Here is an 18,656-nt window from a genome sequence, read left to right on the forward strand (position 1 = left end):
ATTTCTTGTCCACCCCACAAAGAGATGTTCACCTGAAGCTCCCAAATGTAGTCATACATCTCTGAAATTACAATGTTTTTTTTTTCCATGAAAAGTTTAAAACACTTATGTAGTGTATAATATTAAAAAGGAAACCCTAGAAAATGCAATAAATTTTTTGCAAAAACCACTGCTGTATCAGAAACTTTATTGGCTAATCCTGAATTCTGATGGTTGCACAAGAAAAACTAACTGCCTGCATCTCTTAAAGTCTCTCTGCTGCAGATCCTGAACATGTCTTTATAAAGTCTCCTTCATTGAAACTGTGCAGTATTTTGTTAACATGAAAAACAATATGGTAACTTGCTCAAATTGCAGTTTCATTTCTTGAGCGTTCGTTCTGAAAACAAAAATATATTTTCATAGTGAAAATGTTAGGGAAAGACATTTATTTTTCTGCTCTGACGTATGTAACATTTGTTTTCTCACATAACTTAATAGTGTTTTGTTGCTCTTTGCATTCCAGGTGTCCATAATCTTTTGCATGGAAGGTATTGTTGATGTGAATTGTATTCAGAGCTTTGAAGCACACAGAGTACCTCAGGACACTATCAGATACTATAACATATAGTCATCCTGCACTGAATATGTAAATTGATGTTGGTATGTTTGACTTTTGTTTTCGAGTTTCTAAACTGGCCACCAAGCTGCTTTTCATCAGTATAAAAGAAGCTACTCTCCACTTAAAAAGCATTGCGTCTTGAGTATATATGTCCTTGGGCTATCATGACACTAACACGTGGATATTCCTCTGAAGACAGTACACAATTTGCATTTCCCCTGCACTACATAACAACTGTGGTATGTGGTTGCATCCAATGAAAGTAAAAGCATAATACTTACGTTACAACTGTTTTAGTAAACAACATCAAAAGTAATACTCTTAATTTCTTCCTAGATTATCTGCTCCACCTGTACATTGCATGAGGCAAAAGTCATGAAAAGAACTAGAAAATATTTTAAGTCTGTCTGGAAACTGAAAATACATACCTTTGGATTTGTAGTTTAACACCCACAGGGCCATCAAGGCAAATGCATAAAACTGACAGCAAGGAGAGAGCAGAATGAAAAGTTCACTCTGCAACATTGTGTGCACTGCTCTGAAATGTCCTAATAGATTCTGGGTCCAAGTTTCAGCCTAACATACGATTTTAATGTTAGGAAGTTTCATTAAATAAAAGCATAATCATACTCGGTTCAATCATTTGTTTCAGGTAAATGGCGCCGATAATGCTACAGTCCGTATGCCACGCTATGAGATGGACAACGTAACGCATGATGAGGCTTTGGAGTTAGCATTAGCACAGACAAAAGTGCAAGAAATGTTATCAGGATTCAAGATTATAAACACACAGTTCACACTTTATCCAGGCTACAAAGCTATTATCAACATTATAACTGAACGATCTGTGAACAGCATGAAACAACATCAAGAAGTGTGAAAACACTACTATCATTTCATTAGCCTGTCTTTGTGAAACTGATACATGATATTTATGTGGTGCTCTGTTGGCACATTATGCTTGTACATAAATGATGCAGAAACAAGTATCAAATACAGATTTTCTATATGCTTTTACAAATTTGAATAATTTAGTATCTTTTATCATGCAAAATATTGACGAGAAATAATTAAAGTAACAACTTTATTTTTGAAATGGTTGCCTGTGAAGGTTTCTTTCTGATAGAAAAATTCCTTAGCTTATAATAAGTATTTTAACTATGGGATTAAGCAATAAGTTGCATTAGTGAAAGAAGTATCTGTCATAGAAGTGCTGAGTGTTCGAAAATTTTTAAGCCTGATTAATAGTTCCAGATGTCCAGATGGATTCAAGATTACATTCTGCTGTACAAATATGAACAACTGACTAATCTTTTTCATCAGGTACTGCAAGTCACTACTTTAGATGTTGCCGCTGCCTGAACTCGTATTAGTCAGTCCATTTGCAGTCTAGACAACACACCTGTTTAAGAGAATTTTTTGCATCAATTGACAGAAAGATAAATTGTTGAAAGTACTGCATAAGAATGGATCTGTCAAACCACCTATATGGTCGAGAAATCTCTCTTTCACTTATGGTAAGGAAATACAATTTTTTTGAGATCACTAAAAGTCATTCACACTGCTTCAATGAAGTCTTGAGGCTGTAGCTGTGATATACAACCATAACAATTCTCAAATATGGTTCTTATTTGCTATTGTGCCACCCTTATTGGTCACAAATATCGTGTTTATATTTGACATTATTTGAGGATACAGTTTCTGTGTCAAAATTATATTTCACATAAGAAAATTATAAAATTCCAAAGAAAGAGAATGGCCGACCAGTACTTACCTTCAGGAAATGTAATTCCTGTTACTGCTTATAGACTTTTTAACTGTTAGTTCCTTTGTCAGAGAGGAAAGGGACACAGACTGGGGATGGCTGGAAAGGAAGGCAAGTCATTCAAAGCCTCAGGTTCAAGAGACCTACATGTTGCTAGGACAAGGGGAAGACAGGTGTGTCAGAGAACTCAGTTGGTACATTGGTGTGCACTATGCCATCTTCAGACCAGAGATGGTAGTAGGACATAGTAAGAAGCAAATATTTATTAAGATGAAGAGAAATGAGAATTGGAATGAATAGTACAATTAAAAACTAGGAGGAAAGGAAAACCAAAAACAGAGAGAGAAAGAAGGAAAGATATAACAAAATTCTACCAGGACTTCTACTTTCTCAAGTCAAGTTCTGAAATGAGATCATCTCTCCCTTATAGCCTTCCCACACCACCATCCTACCCTCTGTAACATTATTATAAAACCATATGACATAACCAGTCCACTATCCCTTCACAAAGGTCCCATCCCTTGCAGTAGTTTTACAGCCAAAACGTGTCCCATGCACTTGTACCACTTCCACCACCTGCACCGTTGGTAAACCTAACATCATCAAAGGCAGAACAACATGTGAAACCACATGTATTATTTTTAAGTGACGTGTTCACTGTGTGGGGTGGTGATTTTGCCACAAGAGCTTGCAGATTACTTTGCTGAACTCCTAGAAGTAGCCTGAAACTTGATACTTGTAACTTACATTCCCTTGTCCACATTTCAGCTCGCCTAGACTGAAAAATGAAGTCATAATGTCTACTTTGAAAAGCAGTAAAGCAATGACTGATAATTTAAAAGGTCACTGGTTTCAAAAGTATCGTATATTTTAAAATAAACTGTTTCACATGCACTGAAATATTTTGTAAAACAAATCAATTTTTACTACCCTAATCAGCACTTGGCATGGTTCAGAGCCTAAATCTCATCAACATTCTATTTCATATTACTCCCTGTTCTGAAACAAATAATTCAAAGTACTATATATCGCTCACCTAACAGTGCTAAATTTTTACTCTGCTTGCCACTTGGATTTTTAATGTGACAGACAATGCACAAACCACGTTAGATTGAAATGAAAGAGGCTTTACAAATATCGCAATTCATGTGAAAGTTCACTCCTCCCAGTTGTATAATGAGCAATCCTATAGTTTTTTGGCATCACTCAAAGTGTTTGTATACAGCTATCTGATGTCTCTTGTTCCCAGTTGCAGATTATATCACAATGCATTTTGTCACAGAGTACAGCACAAACAATGTGGCGAAAGATTTGAACAAATGAATCATAATACAGCTTTGAGATTCCTTAAATACCATTGATATTACTTGGACCTGACCGCTAAAGGGAATACTTGCCTGTAAAATGTTAGTGCATCTAATTTGGTGCTCAAAGAACATATTATATTATTAATAACTTCTTCTATTGTGACTGTATCCCCTATGTAATTTAATTCTTTTGTAAATCTATGTCAGGTCTTCATCTCGTGTCTAATCAATTATGACTGTTATGACTTTTCCCATGTAATCTCGAGTGGGTGCTAGCCTCTGAAATATCTCTTGTATTATTGCTGTTTCCTTGAAAAGTTCATTAAAAGGACTGTAATTTGGTACATCATCATGAATTATTATATCAAATATAGTGCAGTGTTTTCTCCATTCTGGCTTTTCTCTAATTATATGATAATATACTCCATTTTATTGGTTTGTAGCTCGAAATTTACATTTATTTAAAAATGCAAACACTATTTAACAAAATTGCACCAAACCCTCTAAATCATACCTTTATGCCAAAATACATACATTCTCCAAATTTCAGCTTTTTCTCTCTCTTCCCTGCCACTAAAAATTATGGAAAAAATCAATTTTTGTAGAAACTGCTTAGTCAGTGCTTCTCAAAGTGTATTTCTTACATCTTTATCATTCTACACTAATCTATGAACAAATTTGAAAATTCAAGCAATATTTAATTTCTGTTATATAGTTGCACAGTGCTCTCTCTCTCTCTCTCTCTCTCTCTCTCTCTCTCTCCCCCCCTCCCCCTCCCTGTCTCCCCCCCCCCTCCCTCAAGCTCATCACTTTTCTGTGCAGCTAAAAGTGCTTGCTTCCAACTGCACAGTTTTTTATGTGCGAATGACCACCACCGAACTGCCTGAACTCATTAGTGGCCCCAGAACAACTGTCTGCCTTGGCACACCAATACCCTGATGCTAAGCATGCACAACAACATGACTCAAAGGACCTGAGTGTCTACTACAACACACAAGCCATCTGGATCCTTCCAACCAATACTAGTTTCCCTGAATTCTAGAGAGGAACCTGCTCTTCCTATCCCCGCATCCCTACACCATCCTCCTGTACTTAACCCTTTCACTGGACATTTTTTATAAAGACTCAGTGAAGATAATTTTCTTGGCATTGTATTAGAATTGTGATCAATTGAACATATTTATTTTTTTATAATTTTATTTTTGTGATTTAGGGCCAAAAACTATTTTTTGGGGGGGGGGGGGGGGGGGAGTGGCACGGGTGGACGGGTGGCATGGACTCAACCAGTCTTTGGAAATTCCCTGCAGATATATTGAGCCATGCTGCCTGTATAGCCATCCATAATTGGTGTTGGCAGTGCAGGATTTTGGGCACAAACGACCTCTCAATTATGTCCCATAAATGTTTGAACTGTTTCATGTGGTTAGTCTAGGTGGCCAAATCATTCACTCATTTCGTCCAAAATATTCTTCAGACCAGTTGGGAACAATTGTGGCCTGGTGACATGGCACATTGTCATCTATAAAAATTCCATATTGTTTGGGAACTAGAAGTCCATGAATGCCTGGTCTCCAAGTAGCCAAGCATAACCATTTCTGGTCAATGATTCGTTCAGTTGGATCAGAGGACCCAGTCCATTTCATGTAAACACAGCCCACGCCATTATGGATCCACCACGAGCTTGCACAGTGCCTTATTTACAACTTGGGTCCATAGCTTTGTGGGGTCTGCTTCACACTCAAAACTCCACCATCAACTCTTACCAACTGTAATTGGGACTCATCTGACCAGGTTATGGGATTCCAGTCTAGGCCCAACCAATATGGTCCCAAGCTCAGGAAAAGCATTGCAGGCAATGTACTCTTAACAAAGGCACTCACATTGATCATCTGCTGCCATAGCTCATTAATGCCATATTTAGCTCTATTGTCCTCACAGATATGTTCATCTTATGTCCTACATTGATTTCTGCAGTTATTTCATGCAGTGTTGTTTGTCAATTATCACTGACAACTCTGTACAAACGCCACTGCTCTCGATCATTAAGTGAATACCATTGACCCCTGCATTGTCCATGGTGAGAGGTAATGCCTTAAATTTGGTATTCTCAACACACTCTTGACACTGTGGATCTTGGAATATTGAATTCCCTAACGATTTCCAAAATGGAATGACCCACACATCTAGCACCACATTCAGAGGCTGTAAATTCCCATTGTGCAATCATAATCATACTGGAAACATTTTCATACATGAATCGCCAGAGTACAAACAACAGCTCCACCAATGCACTGCCCTTTCGTACCTTGCATATTTCATACTACTGCCATTTGTATATGTGGATTACAAGGCACGTTTGTGAGCTTTTTAGTTATGGGGGTCAGTGAAAGTCCCTTGTTCCCTCTTTGGAGCTGTTATGTGTTGCCATTTCAAAAAATAAATAAATAAATAAAATAAAATAAACTGCATTTTGTTGTTTTACTTTACTTTATTTCAAAAATATTTACTTTTCATATTTACATGTGGTTTATGTTTAACATTAATAAATTGGTACCTACAAACCAACAATATTTTTTCACCCAAAATGTTCAAATGATTGTCACAATTTTTATTTTCCATATATATATGCAGGAGCAGTATAAGTATTTTTTTTTCCTCAAGCTTTTGTAGAACACTTTCAGCACTATATGTACATTTTTTCCCAAAATAGGCATATGATCTCCTATGTTTGCCAGTCAGACATGTTCTGCCATGGTGTTGTTCTTGGTTATTTACTGGACAGCCTTTCTTTATGCAGGATGTGAAGCCATTGGAACAATTGTTTTGCAGGTCGTAATTGAAAGTTCAGGTGATCTTGTTGCCCTTCTTGTCCTTTACTAATTTGGTACAATATAAACACCTTTCTAAGTGACATGTGTAGCAGAAAGTAGAGAATCCAATGCCATTATGTACAAGAACATCAACCTACTGCATAATATTCTCTAAGTTGATTGAATTGATCGACACTTCCCTCTGTATTATTATATGTTGCTCCATTTTCTGTAGATACAGCATCTGATATTTCCTTCACAAATATCAAATTTTGTGACATTGCCTCTTTGAGTCTGCTAAACACAACACTTTGTATACTCATTTGATTGTTTTCAAAGCCACTTACAGCTTGAGCAATGTCCGTCCTTTGAAAGATGTCATGCTTTCTTCAATAGCTAATATCTTACTGGCAGTGTATGATTTATGTGTTCAAAAGGTTATAAGAGGTCTGACCTTATGAAGTGTGTTGTGATTTGTATGCTCTCTTGGAGGATTCCAAAAATTACATGAGTAATTTCATGTATCTTCCTGAAACATTTGAATCTCACAGGCTTCGATATACAAGACTGACCTAGACCAGGTGCTGAGCTCTAGTAATGCATTACACTTGGCAACACAATAATACCCATCAGGATATTTGTACCAATCCAAGCCTTTTAACTCATCTGCTGATAAATTTGTCCAGTTGTTTATCGCCTGACTTACAATCTGAACAGATTGCCGTTTTTGTGTAAATTGATCTGCGTATGCATTTGTCTGCCGAATCTCAGTGGTAAATAAGGAAGGAAGTAGTCTCTCTCTGTGCTGTGTTTTGTCAGTGGGTGATATGACAACTGGTTCTCCTTGCGTATCAATGTCAAGCAAGTTGAAAACAGAAGAGCAGAAGTGTCACCTGACCATTTCTCTTCTACCAATGACTTTTCTACACTTATGTCCGTAGGACAGGAACTGTCTGCACTGTTATTGATATCGAGCTGTGGAACCAGACACAGATCAGTGTCCTGTACAAGGCCTACAATGAATTCATTTTCTGTAACTTCATCACTTACTAGAATGAGATTTTGACTCTGCAGCGGAGTGTGCACTGATATGAAATTTCCTGGCAGATTAAAACTGTGTGCCGGACCGAGACTCAGTTCGAGTTTCGATCCGGCACACAGTTTTAATCCATTGCCAGGAAGTTTCATATCAGCGCACACTCTGCTCCAGAGTGAATATCTCATTCTGGAAACATCCCCCAGGCTGTGGCTAAGCCATGTCTCTGCAATATCCTTTCTTCCAGGAGTGCTAGTTCTGCAAGGTTCACAGTAGAGCTTCTGTGAAGTTTGAAAGTAGGAGATGAGATACTGGCGGAAGTAAAGCTGTGAGGACGGGGTGTGAGTCGTGCTTGGGTAGCCCTCAGATGGTAGAGCACTTGTCCGCGAAAGGCAAAGATCTCAAGTTCGAGTCTTGGCCTGGCACACAGTTTTAATCTGCCAGGAAGTTTCAAAGTTTCATCACTTACTGTTTAAAAATCCTCAGGATTGCTAGGAAGTGAACATATCAATTCCACTGCTTCTTCTGTCATGTATTTCCTTGTATAGGTTTGCTTCTTTTACATTTTTGCCACAAAAAGTAATTAATGCTTGTGAGATGAACATTAAATCATAAACTAATTTTTAAGTTATATTTGTAATTAGTATTAATGTTTACTTACCACACTGTGAAAGCAAACTTTGTTTACACACAGTAAAGTCATGACCAAATAGATGTTGTTGTTGTCTTCAGTCCTGAGACTGGTTTGATGCAGCTCTCCATGCTACTCTATCCTGTGCAAGCTTCTTCATCTCCCAGTACTTACTGCAACCTACATCCTTCTGAATCTGCTTAGTGTATTCATCTCTTGGTCTCCCTCTACAATTTTTACCCTCCACACTGCTCTCCAATGCTAAATTTGTGATCCCCTCATGCCTCAGAACATGTCCTACCAACCGGTCCCTTCTTCTTGTCAAGTTGTGCCACAAACTCCTCTTCTCCCCAATTCTTTTCAATACCTCCTCATTAGTTATGCAATCTACCCATCTAAACTTCAGCATTCTTCTGTAGCACCACATTTCGAAAGCTTCTATTCTCTTCTTGTCCAAACTATTTATCGTCCATGTTTCACTTCCATACATGGCTACACTCCATACAAATACTTTCAGAAACGACTTCCTGACACTTAAACCAATACTCGATGTTAACAAATTTCTCTTCTTCAGAAACGCTTTCCTTGCCATTGCCAGTCTACATTTTATATCCTCTCTGCTTCGACCATCATCAGTTATTTTGCTCCCCAAATAGCAAAACTCCTTTACTACTTTAAGTGTCTCATTTCCTAATCTAATTCCCTCAGCATCACCCAACTTAATTCGACTACATTCCATTATCCTTGTTTTGCTTTTGTTGATGTTCATCTTATATCCTCCTTTCAAGACACTGTCCATCCCGTTCAACTGCTCTTCCAAGTCCTTTGCTGTCTCTGACAGAATTACAATGTCATCGGCGAACCTCAACGTTTTTATTTCTTCTCCATGGACTTTAATACCTACCCCGAATTTTTCTTTTGTTTCCTTTACTGCTTGCTCAATATACATGTAACAATAACATTACTGTGAAAATGCATTAGTGTGTTCCAACAGCAGTGATCCCACAACAAACAAACAGATTGTTGTAACAGCTTACGTGCACTTGTTGCAGTGTACTGCATCCAGAGTTGGTAACATATTCCTAACATTTGGGATACCACTATGTTTTCGGTAAGTATGCTTCATACGGACCACTAAAGACAATAATTTTGTGATATGAATTCTTCCCAAGCCCCTTTGAGAAACTATTTTGTGGTAAAGATACTTCTGAGGAACCTTTAAAAACACTGTTGTTTGATGGGGTTTGGGGGTATATTTCACACCAAACAGAAACTACAGCTGGATGCAGTGAAATACTACTACATGCCCGGAGTACAAAGAAGCAGTGCAGCATGTTCCCATAAACATAGTGAAGTAACACAGTTATTGCAAAGTATAGCCCCCACAGCATTAATAACAATTCTGTGCCTTTCTTCCTCAGCACAATTTCATTATTTACTCAGAGCATGATGTGAAACACCAACAAAGAAGGTTACCTTCCTCGTTTTGTTACATTGCTGGCTACTAATGCATAGGTCACAGATTTGATTCTGGATAACCACAAAACTTTTGTGGAACTAAGTCTACTCACCATCAAGAGGCTAAAGGAAAAGTTGTATGGATAAAAAAAAGCAGAAAAATTGACAGAAAAGCCAACAAAGTGACACATCAAATTGAAGCATTTGCATCAAGCTGAAGACCACATGACACTTTATATCCCCTCTATCACAAGAAGTAGTACAAATAAATAAGCACTGCTAGGTGGTTTTTTTATACTAAGTTGGTATTTTGGGAGTTTGCAGGAAACACACACACACAAAATGCACTCGAGTTAAAATAGCAGAACCTGAAATGAAGACCATAATGTATACAAACAGTTAGTATGACAACAGGTGTTGTTTTTTCCCGCAAAGCAAACACAGGAATAAGTGTGGCTTGAATTGCTGTTAGCTTTCTGTCAACTTCCATAATGGACAAAGGCTGGTGAAAGTGTACCGAAGAAGGCAAGTACCATTTTATCAGCTGATAAGGTGATGCTCACTGTTTCTGGGATTCCTAAGGACTAATTCTCCATATTATTCAAGATAGAACCATGACTGGACCCAATTATGCTGCATTGTCGGATGCTGAATGGTGCCCAATTTTGATTGCAACATTGGCCTCTTAGGAGATGCATGGTGGTACAACCCCTGGATGAAGAGCAGCCAACAGAACTGACTTCGAAATTTTTTTGCTGCCGCATCCTCATATAAAATCTGGTGTTCAGACTATAGAATGCTGACAGTTCCATACCTTGATCACCTCAGATCTGACTTGAAACACCTTCACAATTTCTTCAGGGAAAATGGACACAGACCACATCACAATAGAGCTGCACTCACTGGTAAATGTGGGCACAAACCAAACCAATCCAGCCAACAAAAGAAGATAAACCTGCACCATTCCTTGCATTCTACTGAGCAGTGTCAAGCAAAATTGGGCGCATATCATATAATTCTGATGTTAAATCAGTATTCTGACTTCTGCAGAAAATTAACAATTTGCTGTACCCAGTGAAAGGCAGACTGGTTGGAAAGTATGTTTTACAATATGCCATGTGAGTGTGCTAAAAAATTACATAAGACAGACAGTCCACACTGTAACCAAGTGCTGTGCATAACATAAATGCTACATAAAGTATAGAAATCTTGATAAATCAGCGATAGCAGACTGCAGACTTATGGGAGGGCAGAAGGTCAACTTTGAGTAAATGGAAGTCTTCTCCCACACATCAACTTGCTGGAATTTTGTAATAAAAGAAGCAGAGGAAATTTGCATGTGCAGTGGCAGTTTTAACAGAGATGAAGGTTTTAATCTGAGTGGTGCCTGGAAGTGAGCACATGAGACAGGGCATCTTCAAAGGTGTGATACTGGGGTTAGTATCCCTTCCCCTTTCCCCCTCAATCATAGGAGGTTGGCATGTTGTGACATTGCCAATTTCCTGCATAAACGCAAGTGAATCCCGCTTTCCAGGTGATTGTTACACTGCCTATAGAAATTAGAATTCCAAATGATATTCCCTGACTAAAGACAAATGTGAATGCAACTATAAGGGAAGCAGATTTTGCTAACAGCAGACAATCATCTCCTGATGAAGATGAAGCTAATAATCTTCAATAGCTCAAGTTTTAATCCTGCTCTGATGCTGTCTCAACACTAAGAAGGCCACTGTGGTGATTGAGTGTGGTACTTCTGTTGTGGTAGCTGTGCTTTACTTGTGCCTCCTCTTCCCTCCTTGCTTAGGAAAGAAAACAGTGGGGAGAGGGTGGCATTGCCTGGACAATAGTCCTGCTAATGCAGTGCCTGGATGTTGCTGTGTCTGTAACATGTACCAGAGCCTCAAAGCAGGTTGTCCCTGGTCAACACGCAAGGTGTGATCTCTGTGCTACAGCTCTAGGTAGCTGGAAAGGATGGGTGTAGATGTCTGTCAGCAAATGGGCTCATATTCCAACGTCTTAGGCCACAGGATGACCTCAATTAACATAATACTGTAGAGCATGCTCAGCAACTGGGCACTGGGTTACCCCAGTGCAGGGTGTAGTTCTGTGTCCATTTATACACTCAATCAGGTTAGTGGTACTCTTTCCTGAGTAAAAAGTTGTGCAGTGTACACATGTTGGTAAACAACGTGCATTGTTTTACATTTAGCTCTGCCTTTGGTTGTGTAGTTTCACATTGGTGGAGCTGGGTGGATGCTCAGGACAGGTTTAACAGTGAGAGCATTTGCAGGGGTAGTAATCTTGTGGTAGGAATAATGGTCTGGGAAGTGTGTAATGGTGTTTAGGGGGCAATGGAAGCCAACAGTTGGTTGGTGGTGTCTGAAGGATCTCAGGAAGAGGTGATCTCATTTCAAGGCATCACTTGAGAAAATCGGTTGTTACTGGTTGAAAAGTGGGATGCTTCTGAGTTTTTTGGAATCCGGGAGATTTGTTTGTGTGCAGGATCAGTGATATAGTTGTAGAAGAGGAAAGCCACGGAGAGGTTGTAGATTAGGTGTTGAGGAATTGTGCATAGGCTGTATGGATGGGAACATTTGATGTAGAAGGGTGGCATCTGTCACATATTGGTTGTGTATGGTCTGGAATATGAATGTAAACTTCAGTGAGGTGAAAGTCAATGTTAAGAAAAGAGTTGGAGATTTGGAAAAGGGCCCAGTGAATAACAGTTGGTAAAAGGAGCTAAGCTTTTGCAGAAAGTTTAGAAGTTATTCTTCACCGTGAGTCTAGATGAGCCAAGGCAATCATCTTCTGGATGACATGACAAATATGTCTGCTTGTGTCTGTATATGTGTGGATGGATATGTGTGTGTGTGCGAGTGTATACCCGTCCTTTTTTCCCCCTAAGGTAAGTCTTTCTGCTCCCGGGACTGGAATGACTCCTTACCCTCTCCCTTAAAACCCACATCCTTTCGTCTTTCCCTCTCCTTCCCTCTTTCCTGATGAGGCAACAGTTTGTTGCGAAAGCTTGAATTTTGTGTGTATGTTTGTGTTCGTTTGTGTGTCTGTCGACCTGCCAGCACTTTCATTTGGTAAGTCACATCATCTTTGTTTTTAGGTATATTTTTCCTTCGTGGAATGTTTCCTTCTATATATATATATATATATATATATATATATATATATATATATATATATATATATATATATATTGGTTTTTGGAGCCAGATGTTATATTATCGAGCAAAATGGTGAATAGTGAGAGAGAACAACATAGACTGATTAGGGATCCATTGTTCCAAGTTATCTCTGTTTTGCATACTTGTTTGCAAAATACTATTAAGATTTAACTTATGCATGTGTCCATATTTTCCTTCTATTGCAAATAAACTCATCTGTAATTCATTCTAGTTCCATATAACAAGAGTAGTAGTTTATTCCATTAATTTCTTCCCAGTGTATCTCGCTGTTGTTTCATTGATGACTCAGTGTTATATGATTGATGTATTTCAAGTTCCATCACGTTTCTTGGTAACTTAGTTTCAGTGAAAGTGTGCCATTACTATGTAAATGTTTTCTAGCTGCTTTTTTTTTTTCCTTCTTTTTTTTTTTTTTGGGGGGGGGGCTAAGGGTTCCATTTGTTCAGACAGCATTCTCCTACCATTTTCAGTAAGCGTGTGTGAAATGAACGGAATTCACATTGTGACGATAAATCGATAAATCTCAAAGATCTCCATTCAACAATCTGTCAAAGTGTGCTATGCAAAGGTGATTTGATAAGTCTGGTAAAAAAGCAAGAAAAAATGTTTGTTTCATAAAAAACGCATGATGCTCCATCTTTTTCATCCCATTGGAAAATAGGTTCTGTCAGACTCTGCAAAATACTCGTAGACTATAACTATCACTTCTTCATTTGATGAAAATTTCTTGCCAGTATGCCAAAGTTTTAAGTTGCGGTAACAGGAAGAAGTCATTTGGGACTAAGTCTGGTGAACAGAGTGGATGAGGAACCAGTTCAAAACCCAGTTCATACGTTTTTGCTATTGTTATTGCTAATGAATAGGCTGGTGCATTATACTAACCTTGGTCTTTTAAAGCAAGTAATGATGGTACCCCATTATGTTTTGACTGCCATTTTGACTCTGGTGCGTAATAATGGATCCAGGTTTCATCATCAGTCACAAATTGGTGCAAAAAATCTTGCAGATAGTGATTAAACTTCGCCACACATTATGTTGAAACATTGTGCCAGATGCGCTTTTGGTCAACTGTGAGCATTCGCGGCACCAACCTTGCACACAGCGTCTCACAGCCAATTTTCCATACAGGACACTACACATTTACTCAGTTGAGATGCCTACAGCCTCGGCAATCTCACTAATTTTTATTTGGCAGTCTTGCATTACCATATTATGGAATTTATCAATTGTTTCCTTTGTGGTGACCCCAATTGGAAGCGTGCTTCATCTTCGGTGCTTGTCTGACGTCGTTTAAATTCATTAATCCAGAAGTAGCTGATCTTCAATGATGATGTAGGGTCCATGTGAACTTCGTGCAATTATATTCTGATTTGTGCAGCAGTCTAACCCTTCAAATGAAAATTTTTTATTACAGCATGAAACTCTCTTTTCTCCACTTTCAATCACTGTTGACACACTGGCCAACTCAGACAGTTGTCAACAATAAACTGTACACTGTACATTGTTGAAATTCTTTGTAAGATCCTTGAAATAACCAAGTTTACCAACTGTGAAAGTACAACAAAAATGTTCCAGTCTTTCATGGAAATTTCAGAGACTTATCAAATCACCCTCATAGTATTCTGCTGGTGTAAAATTGTTGCTGCACCACTGAAAAGCTGGATGAGATACAATATTACCTGTACTGGCAAGTCAGTGCTGCACTTAGCTTACCTTCTTGACTTACCAGGCAGTTACATCTCCTAGTACTTCAGGTAGCCAAAGGAGACAGTACAAAGAATGTTGAAGTCTTGTGGAAGTTGATATTCTATGTGAACATTCATTTTTTATGTGATTTATCTTCTCATAAAAGCAAAACTGTTATATCTTTGTTTAATCCACTAAGTATGATGTGCATTCGGGCAAGATTTAAGTTACCAGTACGAAGATAACTGAAGAGAGTGCTCATGTCACCATGACTGTCAGAAAGTGTTGCTACACCTATGTCAGCATATTCTATGACTCAGTTGCTGTCATGCAAGTTTAGATGAAAGTTCCATCAGGGCCTTTCCCATATGGTACGCACTTAAACATGCAATTCAGTGCTCTTTATATTGGTCACTGAGCAAGTAATTATAGGAAACATGATCTGTAATAAAAACAAGAATTTTCTCACCCACTATCAGCGAAGCCGGAAACATCAGAACAGACTCTTTGCCAAAGCCAGCTTTGTTATTTCCTCCTCCTGATGCTTGGATGAGGTCTAATATAGCTCACTGGCCCTCCAATGAGTTTTCAAGTCTTCCTCCGCCATATTTTCCTATATTTAATTACATCTCCAAAATCTGTTCCTGTGGGAGTGATCTTCAACTGTCCAAAGCAGTACTTTATTTTCCACGATCCTTATACAATAATGAAGATGGCACTATCTTTGGACAGAGAATGACTTCATTCTTCCTGGTGTGGAAGGAGGGTGCTGCTTCTGGTAGAGAAACTACACAGTTTCTTTTTGTCAAGCTCTTATATCCCTTTGCTTGGGGGATACAGAAAAGACTTTGCAGGCCACTGAACTCATCTTCAAATCGTCAAATTGCTCACTTGACCAGCCTTGTCACATTGGGCAATGTCAGTTGCTCCATTAGTACAAACATAAAATGGTTCTCTACACAGTGACATCAGTAAAAATTTACAGTAGCTGTCACACATATTAAAAATGTGAATGACAGTAATGATCAAACAATGGAAAATCCAGGATGGAATGTAACAATATTATGAAAAGGAAAGTTGCCACTCACCATATAGTGGAAATGCTAAGTCGCAGATACGCCCAACAAAAAGATTGTCACAAATAGTAGCAAGGCAATCACATGTAAGTTTGGCCCAAGAGCATCTGACATACTACAGTCAAAGTTGGTATTAGTCTAATAGTGAAATGAGCTTAAGACATTACTGTATAATATAATGTCGATTTTAATTAAATGATTTTGCCACCACCATTTCTGTCTACCCGTACATCAGTGTCACATGTGATGGAAGTACAGCACACACTCGTTTAATAAGTATCTGATGTCACTTTACTGGATAAGACACAAAGATATTAGGTATGCAGTCAGCTTAGTGATGATTCATTTCTCCCTCGTGTTTGAAGAACCATATAAATACTTCTTGGCACTATGATAGTGAAAGATGTTGTACAGAAACGAAATTAAATTTACCAACAAAGAAAAATATATCCACACAGCTCTTTCAACAAATTAACCCCTCCTAAAGCTATTGCAAAATCAAGAAGCATTTTGAAGATGAAAGTTTACTTCTTTACAAGCATCATCTTGGCTGTGTCGAAAGTGGTTTAAAGGTATTGTATTGTGTGACTCAAGAAGTAAAAACATTTCGTCATTTATACAGTATTTAATAAATGGAACAAAATTATATAAAGTTTTGAGGAAATCACAGCATTTTCACAAGTCTTTATGACTTTTCTAAAACAACTCCTCAATAAAGGACATTGTTTGACAGAAGGCAATTTTTATTCAACTCTCAACTTGCAAACTTTTTGATTAAAAAAGTCAACTTCTCTTGGAAGTAACAGACTTGCCAAAGGGAAATGGCTGCAAACAGGAAGGGAAAATGGCTTGTAGTAAATTGCAACACAAGAGGAGGGAGAATTAGCTGAAATCTCAAAACAGGGTATAAGGCCGAGAAAACTACCATACTGCAAGCAATTAACAATAAACAGTATGAAGCTTCCTGATAACAATGGTAAAGAGTTCTGTAATACAATAAAAAGAAAGTATCCACCCTCAGAGATGGCTTACAACTCATTTGTGAGCAAATGACTGTGGAACACAGGTCTTCAAGTTTTTGTAGTACTGTTTCCCTTTCCATGCTGTAAGCCAAACCTGGCTGCCCTATATATTACCCCCAGAAGTTCAGCCAGTGAGGGCTGGCTACGGGTGTAACATATCGAAGGTTACAGAGATGTGAGCTGGTTGGCTCCACGTGCCTTTTCTTACGTTCAGCTCGGGACATGGTTCAACGACTACTGTGAGGCATGATGATGCAGCATAGTGTGTCTTGGAGAGTCAGGATCATGGCTTAACTACTGAGATTGCAAAGATAGGACCAATGTATGTAACAAATTTTTTTAAAAATTATCCTCAATCTCAAGAGGAGCTGCCTGCCAATGGGGCGGATTACTGTTGAGACAAAACAGTCATTACAGGCCAAGCCATGCAAACCTTCTGCAAACAGAGGGCTCGGCTTGGGTAGATTGTATAGATCCCTAGCTGTTCATGGGAACACCTTGGAACCTCACAAACACAAAAACAAATCTCTCGATGGTACAGGTGTGGTGGGGCAGTAGAGATCACTAAAACCAACACAAATTAGAGGACTTCACAGAATAGTCCTCTGGAATTGCATCCAGAAACTGAAAGCTTGGTTATTGTAAGAAAGCTCGACAGTGTAAGAATGTTTTCTGTAGTGGTAGGTTGTTGCTATAAAGCGTAGTGGATGAAAGATGTGCACGTTGAAAAACATGACTGTAATTAAAGAGCATCTACTGTGCCTGAGTGTGTTGCAATTTATGTGCAGATATGAGATAGAATAATCTGGGCACAGCATAGAAAGTGACTATGGATTTGTATTTTGGATTGACCATTGAGTGGTCATGTGCACTTTGCAGTCATGCCTTGGGGGTGCAGTGGACTTCAAAGAAGGGACCTGACTACAATGGTAGAGCAACAAAAAAAATGAATGTTGTTATATAGACTCTATCCTAAGTTATCTCAAATTAAGTATGAACTCACTTTTGGTCAAGCACTGAAGTATCATACATGAAAATGTTTGAAAAGCTTTCTTAATTATCAGCTGTTGTGAGTTGAGAACATTTCAATACAGAAGAATTACAGAGACTGTGTTTGGTGATTTTGTAGTGAATTGCTTAAATGCAAGCTCTCTTATAGTCCTTGGCCCTCTGCAATCGGAAATGAAGTCAATGGTAAAAAACGTGGCATTGTATAGCAGAACCACATCATCACTAGAAAACAAGATGGCACCCAGGAAATTCAGAAAAGAAGGTAACTGTTATTACAGGGAACAGTAAAGACTAGGTATCTTGCAATACATCGATCACTTAAAATCAACCCACAACAAGAAAAGGACCATAGGGTAGGTAGGGACCATAACAGGATGACTAGTCATTTAATCTGAAATAATTGATTGTGTACGACATTGAATATCATTAGGTGATGGTGTAAAGATGTTGATAAACAATGAAAGGTTTTAGTGTGATATATGCTTAAGCTGTATCATAATTTGGATTACATGTCTATCATGACTATAAGTGCAGATTGTAAGTTCTTAGCAGAAATTCTAGTTAAATTTAAAGCATTAGGAAAACCAGATGAATAAGCAAATAAACTAGGTGAGTGTCTAATAAAATGGAGCAATTAAATGAACTACCTCAAAATAATAAAAAAATAGATGATTTAGCCACAGAAAATTTCCAAATTAGAAGAAACCTTAGCTAATTTACCTAATGAGTTCAAAATGAAAATAGTCGATCCTTGTGATACTGTTAGAAAGGAAGAGAAAATACGGTTTAAAAATCTAAATGATGACACAGTCAGAGAAATCATCTTTGAGCAGTTAGTTAACTATATGTAATCAAATCACAGAGACTCAAGATAGGTCAGAAATATTAGAACTCAATAAAAAATTTATTGAAATTTCCAGCATTCCAAACACTTTAACTGATTTGGAGAAGCATCTAGAAGAAATAGTAGAGCAAAAAGTACATGAAAAAGTAGAGATCGACAGTGTTATCTCTAATTCTGTGGGCAGTACTAATAATAATAAGATTGATTTACAG

At 38.1% G+C, this 18,656-nt stretch overlaps 2 protein-coding genes across 2 annotated transcripts in view; both read left to right on the forward strand.

Annotated features, from left to right (window-relative positions):
* LOC126088152 (leucine--tRNA ligase, mitochondrial) overlaps window positions 1-1,687 on the forward strand; it is a 154,672-nt gene extending 152,985 nt beyond the window's left edge. Inside the window, exon 11 of the mRNA XM_049906269.1 lies at window positions 1,254-1,687. Coding sequence (XP_049762226.1) covers window positions 1,254-1,481 — 228 coding nt within the window. The 3' untranslated portion in view covers window positions 1,482-1,687. The remainder of the gene's footprint in view (window positions 1-1,253) is intronic.
* LOC126088159 (uncharacterized) overlaps window positions 1-18,656 on the forward strand; it is a 475,823-nt gene that overhangs the window by 385,595 nt on the left and 71,572 nt on the right. The gene's annotated exons all lie outside the window — the stretch shown is intronic.

This window comes from Schistocerca cancellata, chromosome 6, assembly GCF_023864275.1.
Source record: "Schistocerca cancellata isolate TAMUIC-IGC-003103 chromosome 6, iqSchCanc2.1, whole genome shotgun sequence".
NCBI classification, from domain to species: domain Eukaryota; kingdom Metazoa; phylum Arthropoda; class Insecta; order Orthoptera; family Acrididae; genus Schistocerca; species Schistocerca cancellata.